The 26100-nt window shown below is 48.6% G+C and overlaps 1 protein-coding gene across 1 annotated transcript in view; it reads right to left on the bottom strand.

The window, feature by feature from the left end:
• The window catches only part of GALNT14 (polypeptide N-acetylgalactosaminyltransferase 14), a 96686-nt gene that overhangs the window by 10760 nt on the left and 59826 nt on the right, over positions 1–26100 (bottom strand). Inside the window, exons 4-13 of the mRNA XM_061475592.1 lie at positions 22147–22214; positions 19587–19652; positions 17527–17648; positions 12955–13042; positions 12183–12267; positions 10993–11096; positions 6576–6702; positions 4169–4261; positions 2872–2955; positions 1438–1582 (exon numbers count right to left, since the gene is read on the bottom strand). Coding sequence (XP_061331576.1) covers positions 1438–1582; positions 2872–2955; positions 4169–4261; positions 6576–6702; positions 10993–11096; positions 12183–12267; positions 12955–13042; positions 17527–17648; positions 19587–19652; positions 22147–22214 — 982 coding nt within the window. The remainder of the gene's footprint in view (positions 1–1437; positions 1583–2871; positions 2956–4168; positions 4262–6575; positions 6703–10992; positions 11097–12182; positions 12268–12954; positions 13043–17526; positions 17649–19586; positions 19653–22146; positions 22215–26100) is intronic.

Here is a 26100-nt window from a genome sequence, read left to right as displayed (position 1 = left end):
TGTCACTGAAACATCTTCTTTTGACTTCAGCAGAGCTGGCCCTGCGAAACATGATGACCTGCTCCCGTCAGCTCACTTCTCTTGCTGATTCACTGTGTAAAAAGCCCATGTAGCAGTGGAAGAAAGAAAAAGAATTCCAAAATGTGGAAACCAACCCTTACTATTCTATGATTCTACAAGTGTAACTATGTGGTACTTGCAGTTACGTTCACCCCATGGTAAATACAACTGCAAGTACCGCATAGTTACGTATCAATGAGGGTGGTAAAACACTGGCACAGGTTGCCCAGAGAGGTGGTGGGTGCCCCATCCCTGGAGGCATCTAAGGCCAGGCTGGATGTGGTTCTGAGCAACCTAATCTAGTTGAAGATGTCCCTGCTCATTACAAGGGGGTTAGACTAGATGAACTTTCAAGGTCCCTTCCAACCCAAATTATTCTGTGATTCTATTGTCTGAACTGACAAAGATTCAAGTAGCCATTGTTGATTTTACCACACTGTGGAGCAGATATTATTTTCCTGACTAAAGACAGGCACCCAACTGCATGCAAAAGAGATGCACATAATGACATGCTTCATTTGCACATACAAATGAGGGGCATTTTCAACAGCATCTCCAGGCTGGGCCTTTTATATGTGTAGCTACATGATTTGAATGTGTAACCATGAGGGTTAAGGATGTACAGTCAAGTGGAAGCAAGCACACCGTTGCCTATTAAATTATTTCATGGCACCCCTGAAGAAGTGAGTGATTGTTATCCTCCCTGTTTTATAGATGGAAATGCGAGAGAGCTGACTGACGTGCCCAAAATCACAACGGGAATCTGAAGCAAAAGCAGGTTTTGAGGCTGTGTCTTCAGGGTCTTGCTTCAGCAACTCCACTGCAAGGCACATGTGCTTGCTCCTGGCTCTAGCAGTTCCAAGAATATGCTTTTGAGAGCACCAATTCATGTGGCTTTTTCTCATCTCAGTGAGACTGGAAAAAGCAACATCCTCCTCACTAAATTCCCACTAGCTTAATGGGCAATCTAATACTGAGAGAATGCAAACTATGAAGTTCTAAATACCACTGCAATTCAGAGCACTTTGAAAGAAATAAGCCTGAAAGATGAGGGGAAATTACAGCTCTCTTTGCCTTTCTCTGATCAACGCAGATGAGCGGCGCGTGGCGTTCCTGAGCAGCAGTAAGTGCTCAGCACAGGAAGGCACACACAATAAGTGGTCCACCCTGTACTGTGGCTCCTGCACCAGTCCCTGCCCAGTGCCTCCATTGAGGTAAGGAGGACTTACCAGGGTTTAACTACATGGTATCTTAGGAAAGGGGCTGGCAGAACAGTTAATCCTTCAACTGAGCTTTAGCAAACTTAGGAAATCATCTTGAAGCTGCCCCAGAGCCTTCTCTCCAGCCAGCAGCATGAGGATACACAGCACGTCTTACCTGTGCCGTTGCTGCTGTGCCTTTGCTGCTGATACAAGGATTTAAGCTCAGGATGGGGAACTCTTGGGCTTCAGACTTGTGTGATTCCAGGCAGCTCTGCCTTTGCCTGATCATCCCAGTCTGATAGAGCGATTCCTCAGGAATCCTGTGGGAACAGCATGAAAACAACATCCCTACTGCCCCAGGCACATGGGTACTCAAAGGGAGACTCAGTGGGGGAAGGAGGGTGCAGGGGCACTATTTCACCTTCAGAAAATGAGAGTGGCAAGTTCTATTACAATGCTGAACCACTGAGAGCAGTACGTGGACCGGGACACTGCAGAAGCAGCACTCAGAGATGGATGGCTGGCCTTTATAAGAGGCAGAAATAAATAACACTGCACAAGGCAAACAGAGGAGCAAGGAATAGATTGTGAGCAGGCTGAAGGTCAGCCTTCAGCTCACAGAAGCGGGGAACTTTATATCAAACCGCCACAGAACCCTGGCATTCAATGTGAATGCTGCTGTGTAGTGCCATGCATGGCAAAAAAGCAAGTAAATGCTGTGATTCTGCACTCGGCCATTGCACCAGCGGGTCCTGGAGGTATCTCCAAAACTACTGCACCCCTCCTGATGGAGGCTGGGGGAATGGATGCAATGGTTTCTGGAGTATTTTTGGTGACTAAAATAGATCTGTGCAAAAGCAACTGTGGAAGTGCATATTAAGGTCAGCATTAGGCTGAATACAGGTCACAAAAAAAATTCTTTTCACAACAGAATAGTCTTATCATGAAACAGTTTGAAAGGACTGGAAATCAGGTGCAAGCAAGAAACTTCACTACGAGGGTGCTGAGGCGCTGGCACAGGGTGCCCAGAGAAGCTGTGGCTGACCCCATCCTTGGCACTGTTCAAGGCCAGGTTGGACCTTAGGGGCTTGGAGCAACCTGGTCTAGTGGAAGATGTCCCTGCCCGTGGCAGGGGGTTGGAAATGGATGAGCTTTAAGGTCCCTTCCAACCCAAACCATTCCATGATTATGTATGGAAACAGCCCAACAGCTCTATGGTGGATTTTCCACCTTGGGATACTTTTGCAAGGGAAACTGTCTACTTCCCTGCACCACCTGTCCTGCAGCATGGACAGGAGGATACCTGAGGAAGCTCCAAGAACTAAGAGAAATAACTAGTGTTTTGCCCCTCACCAGCCTTACAACAAAGAGCCAAGGAATCTGTAACACTGCTTAGAGAAAGCAGGCTCACAAATGAACCATGTCACACTGTGAACAAGCTGCGTTTAAAGACAGCACAAAATTCACTGTGCACTTCTGTGAAGTCCAAAGGAGGAGGAGACTGTGTCTGGGGCAGGGGACTGGAGGTGCAGAGGAAAGCTCTGTGGGGCAGAAAGGACGGGGCATCCCACTGGCCTGCTAGAGACGGGTGAAGATCGCACATCCATACCGGAGTTCAGGATAAACATTTTCCAGGTACCACTTGAAGCTGTGGCATTTCAACCTCTTCCGCAGCTCCACTCTGCTCTGGATGCTGTGGGAAAAAAATACCATAGAGGTACAATGGAAATCATGAAGCTGAGACCCAATGCACCAAAAAGAAAGGCTGAGAGAAACCCAACAGATACTGCACAGACAGCAAACACAGGAGCACCAGCAGCTCTGTTTTCTTCTCTCTTCTGCTAGAGCTTGGGTGGTTGTTTTGATCTCAGTCTCTTTGGTGGCCTCACTTGGTAAAATGGCATGATGGCACACTGCCATTTTAACAAGGAGTCTAGAGTTTGGTGGATGAAAATGTTCATGGGAAAGTACAGCTGCTTAAAAATGGTTAGTAAAAAAAAGGATGCTATCTGCTATGTGCAAATGGCATTAATTTATTAATGCACTAGGAGATTAATATATTCTGTTTTAAGTTTATAGGACTACAGGAGGCCTTGATTTCCCAGAGTGCCTAAACACACCTTTAAGTCAGCAGAAGCTAATTTCATGGTGAAATATTTCTTTCTTTCATTAACCAGGGCATAACTTTTGCTGAGGGATCCTGCTGTATAGTGGCATTTTCCAAACTCCAGCTCCTCCCTGGGCCAGTCTCTACCTACAGAGATGTTCTGAGCTGGCATTTACAGAGCAGTGGGAAGCCTCCAGTACCTTCCCTTTGCATAGGCTATCTTCTCTACACCCTCATACATGTAGTAAGACAGGGCTGTTACTTCATTCAGTGCTGACAGATGGGGAGAGGATATGGATTCAGTGGAAATAGGTTAGTCACCAGGACTTCGATTTATTTAACCTGGAGATTGAAGAGTAGCCACAAGGAATTTGGGATTGAATTTGGAACCCCCTGTGGTCTAAAGGAAACTTCCTAAGGAAAAGAAGAGCATTTAAAATGAGAAATTAACACAAACCGTTTCGGTCCGCCTCACAGAGTGGTGTTTCTGACTGTACACAGAATGAATGGCAAACTCCCTCCTTCCCTGAGACCAGATGTACTTGTACCTGATACCAAGGGCAGGACTTAGGCAGAGGGGGATTTCCCCCACCTTGATTTGATTCACTCACTGGGATAAACTAGCACAGCATACAAACTAGCTCTTTATATGTTTCATTGCTGCGCTCATAGCATCTGCCTACCATTAGCATTTAATTGAGCGTTACTACAGAAACAACACAGGCGGGTTTCCGCAGCAGGGCAACGTCACCGGGAACACACACTGCAGAAGGCAGGGCACAGTGCACTAAACACTTACTTTCCATAAGGTCTCCCCTGGGCTGCAGGACGAGCAGCGTAGTAGTACTGCTTGAATTCATCCATCCACACCTCCGCGGTGCGCTTGGTGTTCCTGAAGGAGGCAACAAAGGACGGTGAAACCAAGGAAGCCCCCAGGGTGATGGATTGACTGATCCATTCTGCTGTCCTCCCATCCTTCACCCAAGCCACCTTTGGGCCACCCCACCACCTAGTAGAGAAGGTATTCCTCTTCCCCATTACGCCAGGGACCAAACACAACAGGCCAAAACTTGCATGAAGAATTCACCATTTCAAACTGGATGCTTTGTAGCTGAAGCTTCTCGTAAGCATCATCTCCCAGGCAGGTGTGCCTGGGGTTATATCAGTGGCTGGGATGGAGCTCTGAAAAGTGTTGCAAAACTTGCCAAAGATTGAAAGCAAGTATTTCCTTTGCATCAATCCTGAAGGGACCCTCCTGCTTTCCGTTCCTGGATTTCACAGAGGCAAATCTCAGCGTTCAAAACTTAAACCATCCCAGCCATAGTGCTGTAGCATAAATGTCAGTCTTCCACATCAGCCAGGTTTCTGCAGAGGAATCTTCTGTTGGCTTCAGATGGCTTTAACTCTCCTTGCAAATGGCTTTGTTGCTCCATGCCTATCTGCCTACCCCTGCCTGGGTCAGAGGAGTCCTCCAAGCCCCTGCTCCAAGGCAGGCCAGGCTCCAAACTATGGTTACCACATTACTAAGCTGCAGTTGCCATGGGGCAGGCTCTGGATCCAACCAAGTCCCATGTGGCCAGAAAAGGGGTTAGTCTGCATGTTAAGCCAGTATATCACTGGAGCCTGAGCCATCTCTCACACAAAGGCTGTGTGGAAAAACATCAGTATCTGGCAGAAAGATACTTTTTGCTAACATCTCTGTTTAAACAGAGCTACCACATTACATCAGTTTGCCAGAAGCTGCTTCTCCTCTCAGTCTATATACTGTAAGATTAAGTTTTAAATTGACAGATACCATAAGGTTAATGAAATCCCAGCTCCTAATGCTAACAGATATGTATCTCCAGACTGCTTCTCAATCCCTTGCTGATTCATGGTGCTTCTTCCTCTATAAGGCCACTGCAGTAGTCTTAAGTGCTTTTGCTCAAGAGATGCCTAAATCACAGTGTCTATATCTGTACCTAGCCTTTCCCAAACTACACGGTGCTTTTGTCTGGCTTCCTGATCTCATTGGGGTTTATAAGAAACATGGAGACAAATGCTGAGGCTGACACCCAGGCGTTGATTCAGACGTCCTCAAAGTCCCAGACACTGGTGCCTGAGGCGCAGCCAGAAGAACTGTACCCATTCAAGCTCCCCTTGCTCCTCCTGCAGGTGATGCAATGGAGATGCTACTTTTTCACTCAGGTTTGCAGCAATTCCATCGCTGGAGGTTTTGCCACATCCCAGCCTCTTCTGCAGGAGTCTTATTTCACTACTAAAAGCAAGAGCCTTCCCCTTGACTCTCAAATTTGTGCCCACCTCCTTGACAACAGCTGTGTCTTGTGCCCCTCATTGCCATCCTTTTGAAGCAAGACGATACAGGTCCCCTTCCTGCCCCACACACTATGTGGCTGGAAATCAAATATAGGTGTAGCTGAGAGGTGTAATTTGCACTCCCCTGGTTAATTGTCTCATGCAAAGCTGCAGAGAGCCCAGGTCAGCGTTAACCCTGCTGCAGGTGGCTGTCTTCACAAACATAGCTGGAACCCCACACTAAAAGGAATTCCTGGTGTGTAAACGCACACATATGCAGTTTAGCTGAAAACCAGCTCTGCATTAAATGCCCTGGTGTTTTCCTCTGTCATTTACTTAACGGACAACGTTCAGCCTCATGCTCTAAAAGAGGAGGAAATCCATCCTGACTTCACTAGCTGCTCCCATCACCTTGCCCATGCCTATTCCCACTTCTGGACTGCCTCTTTTGTTGCCTCCTGTTTCCAGGAGCCTAGCTCAGCTCATTTCAGCTGGCTGTTTCAGTACCAACTCAGTTTATGTTCCTGTGTTTGTGCATGGGATCCCTTCAGCTGGGATGCCCTGGCAGTTGTTTGGTGTCCCTGCCAGCAACCTGCAGCCCAATGCTGACCTAAGGGTCCAATCCATTTGCTGTTATGGTAGCTAGCGCTCAGAGATATGCTGTGGACATCTCTCCATCTCTGTGCTGGTGAAAGGTACCACAGCAGTGTCCTGTTTCTGTCATGTTATCAACACTAGAAATCCCAAGGGTGAGTCGTACTGACTTGCATTTCTTTTGGCTCCGGGGATTCCTGCCCGGGGATACTGTGAAGTTTTCCAAGCAGATTTTCCTCAGTGTCTTGTCTGCTCCGTGCTCCCCACAAGGCAGCACCTTATTCTGTTTCCCCACAAGACAAAGCAAGCACACTTACTTAATGTATGTATTGGCATTTCCCTCTGGAAAGACGTATGGATGTTTCTTCCGGAAGACGTGCCCAACTCGGCTGCAGGGGATGATTTCGAGGCTCCCTCCACACATCCACACACGGAAAGAGATTTCTACAAAAGAAGCAGCTTCAGAATCCATCCTTACTATCCCAGAGAAGGCTGGATCCTGGCATCACCTCTCACTTCATCCTCTGCCACATTAAATCAGGGTAAATCAATTACCAAAGGGGTTTTCTCAGGCACAACTGCCTTAAAAGTGCATTTCAAAGCTTCTTGCGAGCTGTTTGAAGTCAGTGCACTTAAAACTTGCCTGTAGCACACGTGCCATCACAATAACAAAAGTGAGATAGTAAATAGGTCCCTTTTCATGCAGCCCACTCATATCGCAGCATCATCTTGCCAGTTTTGCGCTCCCCTCATTGCTTCTGCAGTGCCTTTTTCAGTCATTTCCCTCCAAAGAGCTGTCAAGTTCACCAGGAGAGGCCATGAATTATGTTTATTAAAGACTACAATAGTCATTATCTTTATGAATCTACCATTGATTGTGCAAAATGAACAGAGAGCTGTGCATCCATCACCTGTCCTAAAATGAGCAAGAGCTTACCCTGCCCAGCACGTACTTCTGGACCACGAGTGATGATGTTGTGCCAACAAGGCAGATACCTTAACAAAGGCTGATGGTGGGAGCGATTACCCCAAAAATCTGGATACGCTGTCAGTACAGGAAATGCCTCCTAGCTCCTGAAAGCCACTCTCTGGCTATTCCACGTGAACTTCTCAAGGCAAATAAGCCTGTGGCACAATTGACACCAGAAGTTATGGGGCTCTTGGCAGGGAGCTGGATGAAATCCTAGCTGGTGAGGTAGGACTGGTGAGCAGAATGGCTGATCTAATGGGTCCATCTGGTCCTAACACCTGTGAAGCTATGAATCCACAGCTATATTGTCAGACAGCCATGCTTAGACAGAACCACCGTGGAAAAGTAATGAAGTTAAAAAGAAAAGGCTTCTGCAGTTCTTTGCATCCTACTTTATCATCTGTTGACAGCGTAAAGCTGTATGTAGCGTGTACCTACTCTAAAGCTACAAATACTTTTTCACTTCCCACACAGATACAGTCAGACAGGAGGACACCCCTTGTCTTTATCAGCTTGTGCTCTCAGCTGTCACCTCACATATGCCAGCACAAGGATGGCTTGTTCCCAGGTCGGATGCTGACAAGACAAACGCTTGTGGCGGTAATGCCATTTGCGCAGCACAGACAGCGCTTCTGCTTCTCCAACACAGGCACTGCTGGCCCACAGAGATGCCACCCCTCCAAAAACAGCTCACAGCTTCAGGGAGCAAAGGACAGTTGTAGCCTGCACCTCCAGAGCCTCCTCAGCGGGCATGGCTCTACCACAAGGTACACACTGCTGCAGAGCGGATGGAAGCAGGAGGATGGCATGGCCTTGATGTACGGGTCTCACATTCAAGGCTTGAGCCCATCTCCAACAGCTGGCTCTGGCAGAAGGGTCCAGCAAAGGCTGTGGTGGGAAAGCACAGCAGGGAGAAGTAATTCTTCCCCTTCACTGCTGTGTTTACAGGCAAGAGTCGCAACAGCAGCTGGAGCCTCACCACTTTCCCCAGTGCTGGGTATTAACAGGCCAATAAAACGTGCCCTTGCGCCATGTCCTGGTGCTATATTGGGAGCAACCTTAATCACAGCTGCAGGGAAATGAGATTGCAGCACGAGGCAGCTGCTCTAAGCTGCTGTGCTCGGATCCCCTCGCACGTGGCTGCTGCTGTCATTTGCCTGTGTGTCACAGCGCTGTCCGCACCGCCAGCGATGCTCTGTAAAGCAGAAGGGTGCCCGATAAAAGGGAACGATGAGCAGAGCAGCTGTGAAGCACAAAGTGGCTGCTGCGATGTGCCTTCGCCTCCTCTGGTCCTCCTGCTCAGCCTGAAGCACTACAAGGGAAAGACTTGTTCCATTCAGTTCCTTGCCTGCTTCGAATTTAAAGCCGCATGAAAAGGTGGGCTAAGGTGATCTCTGTGCACTGTGAAGTGGAGTGAGAGCACAGTGCTGGGGAGGCAGGAGATGGTGAGGAGTCTGAGCTCTCTGCTCATGTTGTACCCTGCAGACCCCGTTCCAGTTCTAGAAGAAGCAATTAAAGCACAGGTTTTGGCAGGTATGGATGACCCATGGAGCCATCTGTGGCAGCTAAAAAGCAAGGTCTCCAGACAGGCAGCCGAGAGCTAAATGCCTTGAGAAGAGGTAAACTGAGGCACCACTGAAGGCAGAGGAGCAGGCGCCAAGTGTGCTTCACCTGACCCTCAAGAGATATCCTCAATGAGAGTGGCAGCTCCAAGCAACCCCTAGGAGAGATGTGAGCAGCATGCACCAGGCTTGGCCTTAGCTTGGCAAAATACCTTTAGCACTTCTTTCTGCTCTGCAAGTCCTTCTGCCGTTACTCATCAACTCGTCTACAGGGAATTAAGTAAATTTAAGGACTAAAACACCTACAATGTCCTCCTCCTAACCCAAACACACTTGCTTTTGTTTTGCCTGAAGACTCCAACCCCCTCTAGCTGCCCAGTCAATAATATCAAAGGCAACAGTGATGCTCCCCTAACCAGAGTCCTTCATCCCCTCAAGACTCAGCTACCAGAAAAAGCAGGGCTCACTATAAGTGCCCCCAAAATGAGCTGCTGTTGGGTCAGCTCCTGTTGTCTGTCACCAACCCCGGACTGACCAGGGCCAGCAGGATCCCAGTTGCCCTTGCCTGTGTTCTAAGGAGAGGTGAGATACGCTGCACTCAATGGGCATCAGCTTTGAGCAGGGCACACTTCTTCTCTCAGGACGATGGGCAGGATGGGATCTGCCCTGCTGCTATGCAGACCTGCACTTCTTTCTTGCAGTGTTAACCCGCCTAGCTTCCCTTTGCCACACCATCCTGAGGCAGCACCATGCCTTGCAGCATAGCCAGTACATGTTTGGTCAGGACCAGCCTCCCTGGGCGTAGCACCAATAAGGCAAACATCACACTACATAGGATGGGCTATAACCACAAGCAAGGGGCACAATGCCTGCTGATATAGGGCACCAGACAAGCTGCTTGGATGGAGCTTCCCTGGAGGGTGAGCTGCCCTGTCACTGTTCATCTCCCAGGAGCAGCTTGGGCTGGCTGCTGTCAGAGATGAAAGATGAGCAGACATGGACAGCGGGTCAGGCACTGTGCAGCAGTTCCTCTCCTCCTATCTAGTTCCCTTCTTGAATGCTTTTTTTGGGCCACTGATCCAGCTCTCCACTCCTAGTTTTGCTCTGAGCTACCCCACTCAGAGGAGCAGATGCTTTGAGTCAGTGCGGTGGCAAGACACCCACCCACAGAGAGAAAGCATGAAGGAATGAGATCCTACTGCATAACGAGATATGAATAAATAAAATATGCTAGAGGGAAAAGGCATGTGAAGGAAACAACAGTGCCAGGCAGCGGATGGGTTACTGCAAGGCGGCAGCATCTGTTCCCTTGGATGACTGACAGCATCGCTGTGTGTGTTAAGACGCAAGATCCTTCCTTCCTTGCTAGCCATACTCCCCAGAGGTGTGAGCTATTAAAACCGGGTTCTAATCTGTCTCCCTGACATAAAGTGCCTCCCCCTTCTTTCATGGATACAGTCTATTGGTCTGACCTGCAGCATCACTAGGACTTCAAAGAGAGAACAGCCCCTCCTGATCCAGCTCTGTTTGACATGGGGGACAAGGGACAGGCTTGTTACCTCTTTCATGTGCCCTTTCAAGTTTGCATGCAGGAGATTTCTTAATGCCCATCTTGGCCTGTGACAATGGGCAGAGGAGACTGAGTTTATCCAGCTCTTAACCTTTTTGCTTTCAGGCAGGAAAGTGATAGCGTGAAGGAGAGCCTGGCAGTGCTCAGCCATCTAGTGATACAGGAATGGAAAAATAGCCATGTTACTTTGCTTGCAGCATGCCAATGGAGCTCCTGTTGCAGGCACTCTGCAAATTCAGGGAGGCACTGATGTCTCAGTTCATAGTTTCCAAATGCTGTTGTCAGACAATGGAATAAGACACGTCTTTGCTTTATTAATGAGAAAAATAAGACCAGGAAGGAATAGGAGGGTGAATTTGGTGTCCTCATCTGTTGGTAATACCAAAGCTGAAAACTCCGTGATTTACGCATAGAAAAATCAAAGCAGCATGGAAAGCAGAAAGTACAAACAACTGCTCACTTCTCATCACTCATGGGTCCCTTACTCATCTGATACCATAACTTATGAATGTAAGAGAGAGAAACCATGCAGAGCATTCAAGGCAAGGTCCAAAATGACCTTGTAACCAGCTGGCATGACATAGGAAGAGAAGCCAACACTGCAAGGCGTATGAGGAAGAAAAGCGACTCACCGAAGTTCTCCCCACCCCAGATGTCCATGGCACTGTCGTACTTCCCCAGGTGGTTGAAATAGGCTTTGTCCATCACAAATAGCCCCCCAGCAATGATGGGAGTCCTGCAGAATACGTAAGGAAGAGGGGACACACACTCAAACACTGCCGCGGCACCTGAATGCACAGAAGCAGCCTTCCACTTCCACCACTGGGACATTACCTAGGCACCTCCTTCTCACCAGACAAGGACAACAGCCCTCAAAAAGCTTCTGAGCCTTTCTTTCAGCTGCCTTGGTACTTTGCTGTCAATCATAAGTTGCCTGGCACTGAATGACTGGCTAATGCACCCGTCAGCACAAGTCCTACAAGCCCCAAGTTCACAGCCCTGATTGCAGGCTTCAGCATCACAAATGCACTTAGCGCTCGGGGGGTTACTCACTCAAACGGGCTTTTTTGCCTGGATCCAGCCTATTAAGAGCACCATTCCACTGGGGAGGGGAAGGCAGAGCCAGTTCAGAAGGGCTTTTTAAAAGCCATCACTGGCTGTGTGATCTTTATTTCAAAACAGAGTTCTTTTTCATTCTTTGGATTAGCCAAGAAAACTGCACAGAGAAGGTCCATGGAGGAGGGGAGGGCAGATCCAGAAGATGTCCTGAGACTTGCCATTCAGCTCAAGTCCCTCCATGCTGGCAGACAGTGTGGATGCCTTAGCATAGGCTTGGGAGGAGCTGGGGTGACTGCTGTGCCCAGCCTAGTCTCCACAGTGCCCTACATGGCAGGACAACCAGGACCACAGGAAGAGCCTTTGGGAAGCTAGTGACAGCTCCTGTTAACAGCAGCATCCTAAGGAGAAGCAGTGCTGGACTAGACATTCACATTTGTATCAAGTGGGGTGAGGACACTGCCTTATTTTTAAGTGATGGTTGAGTTGAGAGAAGCAGGAGTGTAGAGCACTGGGCTTTTCCCTAATCATATTCAGCAAACCATAAGCAGACTCCTTCTACCTTTGTAGCACCCACAGGCTCCAGTTTTGGGAGGTGAAGCTGTACTGCAAAACCCAAGCTAGCCAGGGTCTCATTATAGGTATTAGAAGTTCAGAGCTGTCCTGGAAGGAGTATCACACTGCTATGGTGCATGGTGACAGACATAAGGTGTCAGATGAGATGCCTGTTCCTGTCCCAGGTGCCTCCTTCCCCCTCTTGACTTACTTAATGGGTTCGGTGGGATCAAGTCGTTTGGCTTTCTGCTCTGGGGAAAGCTGCTCCCATTTGAAATGCAGACTCCAGTCAAAACCTAAAACCACAGTAAAGAAGTACCAAGGGGAAACAAGAAATGGGCATGAATTAGGAAGCAATGCAGGCTGCAGAAGCCATGTTTGATGGAGTATTTTCCCCGCTTTCAAATTACTCAAGCCACAGAGATGCAGCTCCTGGGAGAAGAGTCCAATGACTAATATATTTTACTACAGCATATGAACCAGAAACAACCTATTGCATTACAATTGCAAAGTCAAGCACTCCAAAGGCAGGAAAAGTCAGAATTAAAGCTGCTGCTGAAACCTCATTTTGTTCCCTTGTGCACACAGATACACGCTCTGATGGCTATTGTGTGCTACAAATAGCACAGGCATACTAATAAGCACTAAAGTTGCATCCTCCATTTGTTGCCTAGACATCGCCCATCTCCTCCTGTCAGCAGCCCACCTTTCAGTGCTGCCAAGGGTGACTTCTAGATGACCCTTGTTTCCTGCTTGACCGCCTTACCCACTGTAGCAAAGATCATTCCTTACCTGCCTCTAAAATAGCCTGAAAACAGCCAGCGGGGAGCACTGAGGAGTGCTAATGTGCTTTTTACTCGATAGCAAGAGGCAGCCGTGCGGTGCAGAGCCACCAGCTCCTTGGGCCACTGCACGGTCACACCACGGCATGGGTGCCTACAGGGTCTGCCTGCAGGGCATCCATTCACGTGGCTTGGACTTACCTCCTCTGAGGTCCGAGGAAGCCGCCACATAGGCAAAAGTGTCCAAGTTGATGATGTCAATAACAGGGCTGACCACTCGGGTGGGATCCTGGAAAGCAGAAGATGACCCATGACTTCCGATCAGACCACTCAAATTGGTCCAGGGATTCTCTAAACTCCTGGGGACACCAGGTGGCTGGAAATGTTGGCGTTATTCTGGTTTATCAGGGCCACGTGCACGTCACTAACTCCTCTTCCTCAGCCATCATATCCATTCAACCAAGGAATTAATGGCAGCAGCACCAAGAGGTAGAGATGTTGCTGGGAACCGGGGGCGTGATGGCAAGAGGCGTTGGGAAGGCAGACACTGTCCCTTCTGGGACAGCACCTCTCACTGACTTTGGCTTCACCCACAGCCTCTCCCTGTGCAGGCTGTGCATGTACTTGGAGCCCGACCCAGCTGGATACAAAGCTCCATCTACCTTCTGCAAATTCAGCAATGTATTCCCCTTTTGCCTCCCTTAAATACGTTTTATTGGATTTCAGAAGTCAGGCGACAAACAAGCAGCGGAACCAACAGAGGAAAACCATAGGCGGGCAAGCATCTCAAATACAGCTATTTTTTAAATGTACAAACTGTGGGGATACAGATAGAGTTTTGCCAGTGGAGTGAAGGGGTTAAAAAAAAAAAAGACCTGAATTATTTAAAAGAGTTGGTGGTGATTTAGTAAACATCTTGTTATGGGCAAAGAGATTATACAAACAGTTATGAACAAAAAGATCTACGGGAGGAAGAGACTCTGACAGCTTTCACTGGTCTCTTATCTACATTTTTCCTTTCAAAAACCCTGAACTCCAATTATAGCTCACACTTCAAGCTTTCACCCTTGCCAAATCAAATTGTTTTTCACAGCCATGCAAAGGAAAGCATCTGAGCACCACAGGCTTGCTCTCTCCCTCAGAAAACACTTTGTTTTAGAAATTTGTCCTAATAAGGAAGTATTCAGCTGTAACTGTAGGAAGAAGCAACCGAAGGCCATGAGCTGGGAGCTGGACTAGAGCTCAGGTTTTCCAAATAAACATGACAAATAGCTGGTATTCCCAAAACCAACCTCATGTCTGTTAACGTGAGGGTCTCAACATGACTTTCTGCAAGTCAAACGCCTGACCAAAAGGGCAAGGTCTGCTTGTACCTACATCCTGTATGGGGAAACTCAACTCATGCCCAAGTGCAATGAGCTTTTCAAGCCCACCATAGCTGCTGCACAGTGCTCCCCCCCCCCCGTATAGCCAAGCATCCTTTAGTTGCCTGAGGGAAAGGGAACGGTTTTAAGCAAAGCATCTGCTTTGCGCGCCGAACACCGCAGGGATAGGTTCCTACCTCCTCATTTAAAACTTGTCCCTCAAGCATCTTCCATTCCTGTGTATTGCATGGCAAACCTTCATGAAAGAAAATCCTCTTTACGTCTCAGCTGACAGCAGTACTACAAAATGCTAGCCTTCAGCAGTGCAGCCTTCCCCTGCCTCACTTTCCCTACCATATCCTGAGCACATTTATGCTTACTCAGCTTCCATGAAGGTCTCTGTGACCCTGTAAAGAGAAGTCCAGCATGCTCAAGAGCACAGCACTGTTGCTACGATTTACTTTGGGTTGAGCACCAGATCTCATTATAGGCAGCTTCACCCTTATAGATTTTTTATATCCTGCCATGCCAGGGCATGTTACTGTTAACGACACCCGAATCTTCAATCCTCTTTCACATGAAACTCTAAAAAACCTGAGAATCCACTTTTCCAATACACTTCTCAAACAAATCAAACCATGGAACTAAATGAACAGGATAAAACCCTGAAAGTGATCCTGAAGACAGCAGATACATTTCAACCTTGGAAAAGAACCTTGACTCCAGTGTGCTTCCGAACCTCTGTATCATGATCTCGTAATGGACAACAAAAAGGGCCACAGTTGCTTCTCTGGCCCCACAGAAGCATCAGGTAAAGTGAGCGGGTCAGGCTGCCTCTCACCTGCCCCAGGGGAGTGTTTGGTGTGCTTGAGCTGCAAGTGGGGATTCATCCACTGGTTCATCCTATTGTCATTTGTAAATCCTGGTTTGGGGCGAGCTCGTTGAGCCATATTGCAAAAACACCTTGGGCTGCAGAATTACATTTTCTGAAGAGTCATTCGGTGGAAATGCACCGTTAATGGCTTTATTTGCTGCATAAGTAAAAACAAGAGCCTGTGCCCACGCACTCACAATCATACACTTGCAAACACGCTGGTGCAAAACACCCACTGTGTCACTGCTGCTCCCTGGGACACGCACATTCCAAGACATGGGTCTGAGATGCTCTCTCTTCTCCCCCACAGGCCATCACTTGCCTTATGCTCTCTAGCCCTGCTTGTTTCCAAATCCATAAGCTTGGCATGTGCTGCCTAAACCCAAAAAGTGAGTGCCAGACAGGGGGGATGCCATTGGCTGGTGGGAAAGTTCAGTCTGGGGCTTGAGGGGCACCTTCACAAGGGTGCATGGTGGCACACACAGGCTCTGGGGTTTTCCACCATGGAAAGCTGCAGGAATAGCTGCTCTGGCTGTGCAAGTAAAAGAGAAGTGATGCTCATGGTGCTGGTGAAAGTGTTGGGTGTGCTTCGAGGCACTCGCTGCTCCTTTGCTTGAAACTTAAATCACATTAGCTCAAAGCAGACTGCTCCCAGGAGTAACAGAGTAAGAAAATGCTCTTTCTAGGCAGCTGATGCTCACGGCAGCAGTGGGACGGGAAAGCCATCTCTTTAGCACAGCCTGAAGGTGGCAGCAGTAACATTTCATACACTTCATTGATCAATGTTTTAACCCTGATGGAAGAGATGGGTATGGGGGGCCTGGGAAGAAGGAAACGGAGGACTCTGCCCTTATCCTCCAGCTTTTGCAAGCACTTAAAAAGCAAGCAAGCAAGCAGGAGCCCACTTGCTTTGCAAGTCCCTCGATGCTTTTCATAGTTAGTCTCTCTTGCTGCCTGAGGCTGCAAGACACTGGGCAGGGTGAAGTTGGCATGAGCAGCAGTGTAAGCTTTTACAGACTGCCTTGCTTCCAGACAGAGATTAAACCCAGAAGCGCAAATAAGAAGTTCATGGAGGTGCAGCATGCCTTGGATGCTATACAGACCATGATGCAGGGAAATTCCTATGGTGATTCTGCACATGGCATCCATATTCACCTACCCCATGCACGCTGAATGAGGGGCACAGTGTTGGAGCTGTGCATGAAAGCAGGTCTGCCTGTCCCCTTCCTGCTGACACTGCTGCCCTTCTGCCAAAACACATCAAAAGCTCTGCCTGAGAAAGAGGCAAACTGCTCTGGATATTCCTCACTGACATATGGCAGGGCTTCAGCAGAGAATGAGAGAAGCCTGCCTTAGAAAAGCACAGAAGAACAGCCGATGCAGTGAAGTTTACTGGTGCATCCCACATTGGGGCAGGCCAGTTACAAGGCTGGAGTGAGGTATCACAGCACATGTTCTCCTAATGCCACTGGAGCTGCAATCGATAACGTGAAAGGGCCATTTTCACTATATCACCATCTATCAGCAACACTGTGGCCCAGCCTGCAAACCAAGGTTGGGACCTCTCCAGCTCTGGCTGCACTATGAGTAGAAGTACCAAGTGCCCTCAACCACTGCAGAGGGACCTGAGTTAGTGCTGCATCCCACTTCCCCCCTGTCCCATCGCAGCTGCACACGAGGGATGCACACCCCAGCCAGCACAGCTATCACATAGGGAGGTGTGAAAAGCAGCCACCTTGGATGAGGGGCACCATGAACATCAGCTGAGCAGGTTTACCTCCAGTTTACCATTACCCACTGCCTTGGCTTCCCCTTGCTCCTCAGTTGACCTTATATCAACATAATTCAGCAGTGCCAAAATTACCGAGTAATAAATACTAGCGATCAGGAGCCAGAGGCATAGAAGGGTGGAGGAGCAAGGCACAGCAAAGGCAAAGGAGCATGTGTCCATGCTGGAGCTAAAGACTTCATCCCCTGCACCGTGCCAGCAGGTCACCAGCACAGAGCTCCCTCTGACTCGTGGTAAGGCACCCAGGGCCTCCGTGCACAGGTCTGGGGAGAGAGTCTCCAGCGGCGAAAGGCAAATGTCATTGTCTGCTCTGAAATCATCAGAATTTAAATCCTATTAAATCAATTTATTAGTGCTTAATTTGCATGAAATTAAATTCAGCCCCTATTCAAGGAGCCGTCACTCCCGTAAATCATCAGCACTGAGCATTTTACATGAGCTTAATTAAAAACGCTGCTGGAGCACTGCCCATGTATTCCCCTTCCACCACTCAACATGTGCCTGCCGGTTACAGACCTACTGCACCTTGTCCCACCAACCTGCTGCGGAGATGGTCCCACCTGGGTGCTGGGTGTAGGAAGACCAGAAAAAGCCACTTTGCACCCTAAAAGCTCAGTGTTTCCTTACTCAGATGCCTACATGCAGTTGGTTTATGGTTGGGTGGCCATGCCCATTAAGAGGGAAGAGGAGGTGGACATCAGTGATGCGTCCCCTGAGGGCAGCCCTGGTCTCTCAGGATCACTCACCTCTTTGATCCTCTGCAGCAGAGGGAGCAGCCAGTCCTTATTCACCTCACAGTGACTGTCGAGGAAGGTCAGGACTCCTGCTTGTGCCACATCTGCCCCTCGGATTCGGGATCGGATCAGACCTGTTCAGGAACACACTATGTCAGCTGTCACCCAGATAGCTGGGCAACATCCCTGGGTGCCTCCAGCACTGTCTCCTACACTCAGGCATCTCCTGGGTTTTGACCCATCTAAATCCCATTCAGATAAAACATGGCTTAGGTTCATTGCCTCCTTCCCGGCACTGCAAGGCATGCCAACCATTTCTCAAGGTCACCGAAGAAAACAAAGGGCTCCACCAAGGGTTCACCATAATGATTTATGGCATTTGCACCAATCCTTAATTTGCCCAATTATTTCTGCCGTCACTTCTGGGGCAAAACATGACCCAAAATGCTTTCATAACCCCATGCAGATAATAAATCCAACATAGATATAAGTCTGTGGGGAATGGGCCAGGGGAGTCAAGGGTGGGATCACCTCATGCCAGAATTAGGCTTTTCCCTACTGCCCCCTTCTCAATGTCTCAGTGACCCCCAGATCTCTCTTCCACCCTGGGGGCACTGATGATGTACAGCTCAATGGGAACACATTTCCCACTAAGGAAGAGGGTTGGCTCCCTAGGTGCTAAGAGTCTGCTTGTCTAGTGAGGGCCCTGATGGTGAATTCAGAGTCCTTTGGAGCTGGAGACAGATTGCTGTGCGTGTTTGTGAGAGAGAGAAATGAACCAAGGGAGGTCATGGAAAAGAGCTGCATACATGGGCTTCACACGAGGCTCTTCGGCAATATCACTGCTCTTAGAGATGCTCTGTTCCTATTTATACAGGAATCAACTGGCTTTCCAACACTCCTGCTGCTTGCTGCCAATGCTCAAGTGAACCACAACATAAGAAAGGAGATGGTCCATTGGGAAACAAAAGGACATGCATGTTGTTCAAGGGGAGCAGAGCTTCTTGATGAAGGACAGCAGTGGTAATACAAGGGGAGAAGGGGATAGATATAGAGAAGAGTTTCAGGGAGCAGCCACACATCAGGTCTATGCAGAAGGAGGTTGCTGACCTTCATATTAAAGTTCCCTAGAGGAAAAGGGTCAAGGAACAGCCCCTGAGCAGGAGGGAGAGGGACAGGAGAACAGATCCTGGATGTCCCATATCTCTCAATGCAACTTCTAAGATGCTGTAGGTAGGCATGGTCTGTTGCACCCACCTCAGCCCTCCCCAAATCCTGGCAGCTCCTGAGGGGTACAGCTTTAGTGGTGTATTAAGTGAGATAAGCCCTCCAGGCTGGGCTACCAAAACAAAAGAGAGAAAGGTGAGAAGGAGGTGCAGGTCTATGAAGACTTCTCTTACCCTCCTGCCAAAGCAGGTATATCTCTTACATTGAGGGTGTTGCCACTATGATCCCAGACCTGCCGAGCTGAAACCTGCAGAGAGAATCCAGAACCAAACCCTTCCTGCTCCTCGGTCTCCCCAACCCAACCCAAACCTGGGCTTCCACCTTTGATTTTCAGCATGGAAAAACTTCTTTGACTTTGGTTTCAGTTTGTTTTCCTAATGCCACAAAGCAGGACTTGAAAATACCCATTCAGACTATGGACAGCTGGAAAACGTCTCACAAGGCTGCCAGCAGCAGCCCAGCAGGACACACATTCATCCTCCATAGAGCCCTTCTTAATCTTTCAAATATAATTAGTTATTGAAAAAAACCCAAAACAAAAACCCAACAAAAAAAGTCAGAGAAGCAGCAGGAGCAGATCTCGTCTCCTTCATCAGAGCAAACATCTTTAAGCATAAGACCTGGGGCTTTGTTTTGCCTGTTCTAATTTTCTAGCTAATAAGCTACAGCTGAGCCTCACTGGATATCTTAATATCCCATCTTCTCCAGTGAAAGAGGGGGGGGGATTCATTTCAAATCCCAGCCCTTTATCACATTTCCTTTTATCAGCCCCCTGCGCATTGCAGGAGCCACTAACCACCCTTGTCACCCATTCCATGGAGGTCCCCCATGGCTCCAGCTCTTACCTTCTCGCCGTCCGTTCCGCAAGCACTTCACCTTGGGGAGCTTGCACAGCAAGCGGCAGTCATCAGCTTGGGAAACACAAAGGGAGGACACGTCACCCTCAGCCCTCGTGGTGGCTCTGCCTGGTCCTAGGGGAGATTGGCAGCAGGGAGAGGACCCCATCCCACACTGCCTGATGGTTTATTAGGGTGATGGCACTGCTGGGGCACAACAGCCTTACCCCTCAGCTCATGCTACGTAAATCAGCACTGGCACAGCAGCAGTTTTCATTGAACCAGTGAAAACCCAGCAGATTCACTGAATTACTCTGTAAAATCAGAGTAGAAGAACTGTAGTTGGGGTCAGAATCTGACTTTTTGCACATTAATGCAAATCATTATTTTTAGTAGCTGCAAAGCAATGCAAAGCTGTGTGATACATGTGTGCCTGGTGGGACAGGAGCTTCCTGAGGTGGCCTGTGAGCACTCAGTGAAGAGAAAGGGATGGTCAAAGAGAGTTCTGTGGGTTGGCTGGGGGCTCCGCATGCCCTAGGCAGCGGGTCCATGGGGCAGAAAGGCCCAACAACTACTCAAATCTGGGCTAGTTTGGTCCTGTAATCCCACATACAGTTGCTGCCATTGCTCTTACCCTGGTGCCTCCTGCAACCCCAGCATCCCTCCTCACCCAGATTTCTCCCAGCAAGCTGGAGGATGCCAGAGCTGGGTCTGCAGGTAGTTGCACCCATCAGAGCCACCTCTACCTCCGCACACCCAAGCTGTGACCTCCACATCCCCATCACGCCTCCCACCACTCTTCTTCCTCAGCACCACAAACACACGCATGTGTCCCTTCCCCTGTGCTCACCCCCTGTGCCCACACACACCTCCGAGCACTTTCATCCCCTCCATCAATCTTTGTGGGTAAGAGGCACCAGCGCATCCACATCCCTTACAACACAGGTACAGACCTATGTTGCTGTGTGCACACCAAAGGAGCAGAAGTGGCAGGGGCTGGCTACAGACCTAAAATGTAAATTTGCTGCGAATAGTGGGAACCCGCATGTAGAACATCTGCATCCCAGCAAATAAGAGGTCAGCAGGCACAGAGAAGTGAGAAACAAGACACAACTGGGTATGGTATAAAAGCACCGATTGCTTGGGTTGCAGGGAAATAACTGACCATGTGTGAATAGCATATTATGCAAATACCTGTGTTTTATGTAAATGCATGCATAATAGATGCCAGCAGACTCTGGCTATCACAGGAAAGAAGACGTAAGACAGCTGAGAAGCACTGATTTCAATAGCCAAGGGGCTGCTCTAAGTTACATGAGACACAGGCTCCCCACTGGTGCCCTGGGATGAGTTTAAACCCAGCCCTGCTCCTTCTCCCCAGCACATGCCACCGAGGAAGAGGGGAGCTGCACTCCCACAAACCTTTCTCCATTCAGGAAGGCAAATGCTTTGTCTATTTAGCCAAACACCAGGTATTTACTCCCTTCACCCATCAAAAGGCCAGCTCTGCTGTATGCCAGGGCAGCTCGAGCCCTTGTTCCTTCTTTACTCCATTCTGCACCTTCCCAGACTTGCCTATCCTGGCCTCTGCGCACTGGAGTCACTCCAAAGCTCACCATAATGCTTGCAGCCCCTTCCCGTGGCTTCAGCGCCTTCCCAGGGAGGTGTTGATGCTGAGAAGTGGGTCTCGTGTGAAATCTGTCCCTAATGGTCTCCAAGGCACTGCCTATTTATAATATCCAAGGGTAATGCGTAGCTCTGGCTTTGTTTTCACGTTTCCTAGTAAAGGATTACATTTCGCAGCTTCTTGAAATGGAAGTGCCCTGAACCGCTCAGCCTAGGTGTATTTTATCATCTTTTTTATACCTGAGAAGTTTCTTGAGCACTTACTCTCAAGCACATCTTCCACTTGCCCACATCACTGGGCGCGACCTTTAGCTGGGGTGGTTCCCCGGGGCTTCAGATACTGACTTCTGCTGGAGATCAGGCCTATTGATTTCAGCTGAGTGATGCTATTAACCAGGAGGGAATGGCAGGAGGACGTGGGCTGTCTGTGGTGTACAGTGCTATTTATGTAGCACTATCTCAGAAGTTGGCAACCCACACAGGAAATCCTCTTTACATGGGTGAAAAGAGGGCGAAGAAGAAATCAAGAGTTGCTGGCCACCTACGTAAATGTATGCAGAACATACGCATACATCAAGAGGGTCAGACTACCATTATCCTGTGCAGTCCCAGTGTGGTCAACCCAGAATTGCTCCTGGCTGCAGCTGAAAACAAGATCAAGGACACTATGGCTGTGGTAGGATACGACAGTCAGGATTGGATCATGTCTACTGGGCATAAAAGTCATTTGCCATGTGCTTTTCTTGTGTGACTTTCATGAGAAGAGGTCTGATCGCTTGGAATTTGAATTCTCCGCATGGCAGTGCAAACCTTACTCTCCACACCTACAGAGTGTTCCATTTGCTTCCATTCCAACAAATTCTCCCCCCTCTCTGTATAAATCCCACTCTCACAGGCTCTTTCGGTTTGCCCCCTCGCTTTTGAGATAGAAAGGGTCACTTACGATCATCACTGAAGTCATCCACTAGTATGATTTCATGGACGAGGTGCACTGGGGTGCGGTTCAGCACACTAAAGAATGAAGAGAGAAAATCCATGACAGTGCTTGACCAACTCAACAACCCAGCCAAATGGGGTGGAAAAGCCTCAGAACTGATACCTGCCAAAGCACAGAAGACCAGGCTTGGATTTCCAGAAAGGATATACTAGGTAACACCCAGAAACCAGCCCCCACCACCTCCCAGTAACCTACAGTGCCCGACTACGAGTTCCCTAAGACTGACCAAAGAGCCAAGTGCCCAGTAATAGCTGAGATTCCCCTTACTACCTTTGTGAGCAAAAGCAGAGCACCACATAAAGCCAGGAGACACTGCAACATGCACATTACTCCAAGTTTCCTAACGGGGCTTTACAGCAAAGCTGCTGTCACTTCGCCACCTCTCCCGCAGCTAATGATAAGGTGTCTGCCAACACAGAGAAAATTACCCAGCTCAAACCCATCTTTACAGAGCTCACAGCTGTGGTTGGACAACTCCTGTTTTTATGTGTGAGCTGATTGCGTTGCAGACACTGCCAAGAGGATAAGAGCAGGGTTGGAGGCCACCTATTTAATGAAAGAGAGGATGTGGATCGCAGCTCCCTCCAGATGGACAGACACTGTGAAATGTGGCTGCAAGCCACAATCTTCCTTTAATTATGCCCCCAAGGGTGTTTTTTTTTTATTATTATCATTATTAAAGAATCTAGAGCTGTTCTCTCCTCTTCTTGCACGGCGCAGAGGTCACCAGAATTACACGTGCTTGAAGTCCTGCCCCAGCACCCAGCAAAGGGTCGAGGCTGATTTCTTGATGCAGAAACCTCAGGGCAGCCCCAAAATCTCCTAAATGCTTGACCTGGGCTTTGGTAATGCCAGTTGGGTTGTACAGGCTTTTCCAGCCTTCGTCATGAAAGTGGTTCCTTTTTCACACGAGATTTAAAATACCCCCCAAATTTCACACCTGAATCTGCCTTCTGGTCTGGGTTAGATAAAACCTTCAAACCTGCCATTGGCACGAGAGGGCAGACACCCCGCAAGCTAACCCGAAGCCCCTAATACCTCCAGCTCCTTATGGACAGGTTTCCCTGAGTTCCCAGGCTCCCAGAACTCCAGCAAAAAGCCTGGAAGTCTGGGAAAACCACATCACTGGCCCAGACCCCAGTTAAGAGAGCTCCAAAGGGCAGCATCTCTGGAGGACCTGGATGCTCCGGAGGCACGAGCCCAGCAGGCAGGAACCAGGAGGGGTCTCATGGCATCACCCACAGATACCTCAGGCCATTCAGCCAAAGGGCTGCATAACTCCTATGAAACCTTCTTGATGGAAAACCATGAGCCCCCACAACCCTTGGAGTATCTGTGCCTATTGCCAGGTACCTGCTGCCTGTGCTGGTGTACCTCTACCACATCAGTGCTGTGATTACAACCCTCCAGTGAAAAAGAGTTGAGCTGGATTTCTTTGGAAGGAGAACAGGACATCCGATGGCAGATGATGAAAACTGATCCTCTCTCCAAGGTATTTTTTTCTTTCTTTGCTTGTTTTTAGTTCTCAGCAGAGATCTGAATAAAAGAGGATTTTATCTTAGACTGGAGTGGGTAAGGCTGGCAGCTGCCTTGTGGAGCTCCTCAAAAACCACTTCCAAGAATCACTTTGCCTGGAAACACAATCCCTGCCTCCTCCAGCTTCAGGATCTTGGCAAAAGCCATGGTTTTCCCCTACTTCAGGTGCCTTGCATGCTAAGGTCGGGGTGGAGAGGAAAAGAAAGCTGCTGTCCCCTAAGCAATAATCGTGGTGAGAGCCCTACATCCCGGAGCTTCTGTGGCCACCCCAGCATCACTAAGGCAGAGTGAGACAACACTGCCTCACCAGCACCCGCTGCCTGCTCCAAGTATTGGGAAAAATAGCTGCACCCCCTGCTCCCGCTGAGGCACACAGAACAACTTAGATGTGCTGTTCATACCTGTCGAGTGGATTTTTAATTATTATTATTAATAGGTTTGTTATTTTTAAAGAAAATCCCCGTATGTGAGAGCTGAGTTCAGCAAATTGCTGCAGCTAAGCGTCAGTACGGAGAGACAGGAGAGCAATATCATGCTCAGTGGAATATTTAACAAGTGCTGATTGCCTGGAAACCCAACTTGGTGAAACCTGCAGGAAAGAAGCAGGCTTGTGAAAAAGCCAGCAAAATAAATAAATAACCCACTGAGAGCAGGAGCGGGGAGGCAGCGGGCAGCTTGAATATTCAAAGCCTGCCTCCACCTTGTCTCTCCTATAGATTCAGCTGCCAGAAATGCAACGCAGGGCTTAACTCTACAAAAGGGAGGTGGTTACAAAGGGGCTGTATCTGCTTTTGCTGGTAACAGCAAGAAGCTAAACCCACTGCACTGGGCTGTAGACCTAGGCTCTAAGCAGTTCTCAGTGCTTTAGAGGAATTCCCCTCAGGCCACCTCTTATGGAAGAAACTCCAGCATGGATGGTTTTCAAGGCGCTGGGCTGGGGAGATGTGCAGCCCAGCCTCAGCTCACCTGCAGGATCCCACTGTTCCCAGGTCAAGCAGTTTGCTGTCAACTCTGTGCCTATGCTTGCCACTCCGTAAACCAGGGATGATGTCCCCTGATGCCAATGATGGCCATCAGTGGGAGGCAGAGGGGTGACCAGAGAAAGGGAGAAAAAGTCAGCACACTGTCTGACAAGCAAAGGATGTGTCCACTGTCTGCTCTGGCTCCATGAACCCCGTTCTTCCATGGGGTTAATGATGGACACTACCACGGGTGATGCAGAATCCCCTGGAACTGTGAGCAGCCTCCCCCTGTACCACTACAGCCCTGGTGAGGATGGTCCAAAGGCTGGGCTCACTACAGCTCTAAGGGACCCAATGCCCACTGTTTCCAGCGGGCTTTGAGCTCATTATAGCCCTTACACGTCTGTGCACAGACACCTGAAAGCCCCCAGATTACAGCAAAGCTCTGGGCCACTTGATGCAGGCACAAACTGATCCACAACAAAGGGTGAAAACCATGACTGCAGCCAACCTCCCAACGCAGCCAGAGCAAGGGTGCCAGCTTTTCAGCAAAACCAAACTCACACCTCCAATGCATTTTGTACCTGAGCTCTATCAGTCACACTGTAACACACCGAGGCCACTGGAAACACAGGAGGTTATCAATACCCCTCCTGCAGCACCCCTCAGAGAGGATGGGAAACAGAGGCACCAAGTCCTGCAAGTCCCTGTAATGTCAGAGAGTTTTTCCTTTTCTTTTCCAGATAGACTATAAAAGCACTTTTAGCAATTCAAAGGCAGCTTTTCTATTACTTGTGCCTTCGCTCAGCTTTGATTTTTTTATTACATTTTCTTTTCTTTCATATGTGTGTACATGGCTCTTTTTTCCCCATTATATTGGTAAAATCAGAAGACAATATTATAGTGCTTTGAAGTCCTTCTGTTATTTATAGACTTTTTTCCCCTGAAATCAAACATAGGTAGATATACTGCAGTGATGGGCGTGTTTTAACATATCAAACCAGCTTTTAAGTTCTGTTAAGCCAGAGATCACAATGCTTTCTCCTTTAAATTGCCAAAAGACCTGCTACCATTGAAATGAAAACTCATGCCTCTAGTACAGAAAGCGCTTACGCTTACTCAACCCATTAAGATCAGATTCACTGCTGAATTATCTTGAAAAGTTAATGCTGAAATTTTCTGTGTTTCACTGGATTTACCAGACGTTATGAAGATGCAGACATGGAGAATTTCATAGTAAGGTCCTTTTTCTGTCCTCCTCAACAATTTGTTGGGATCCTTTTCCACCTACCAGAAGGTAAGCATTGGATCCAGCAATTTCACCTCTAAATAAATCATAGAACCATAGAATGGTTTGGGCTGGAAGGGACCTTACAGCTCATCCAGTTCCACCCCCCTGCCA

This window comes from Pezoporus flaviventris, unplaced genomic scaffold, assembly GCF_033815535.1.
Source record: "Pezoporus flaviventris isolate CSIRO_AGI_PZ_B2104156 unplaced genomic scaffold, CSIRO_AGI_Pfla_v1 ptg000083l, whole genome shotgun sequence".
Taxonomy (NCBI): Eukaryota; Metazoa; Chordata; class Aves; order Psittaciformes; family Psittacidae; genus Pezoporus; species Pezoporus flaviventris.
Note: the sequence above shows the minus strand (reverse complement) of the source record. Positions and strands in the feature narration are given on the sequence as shown.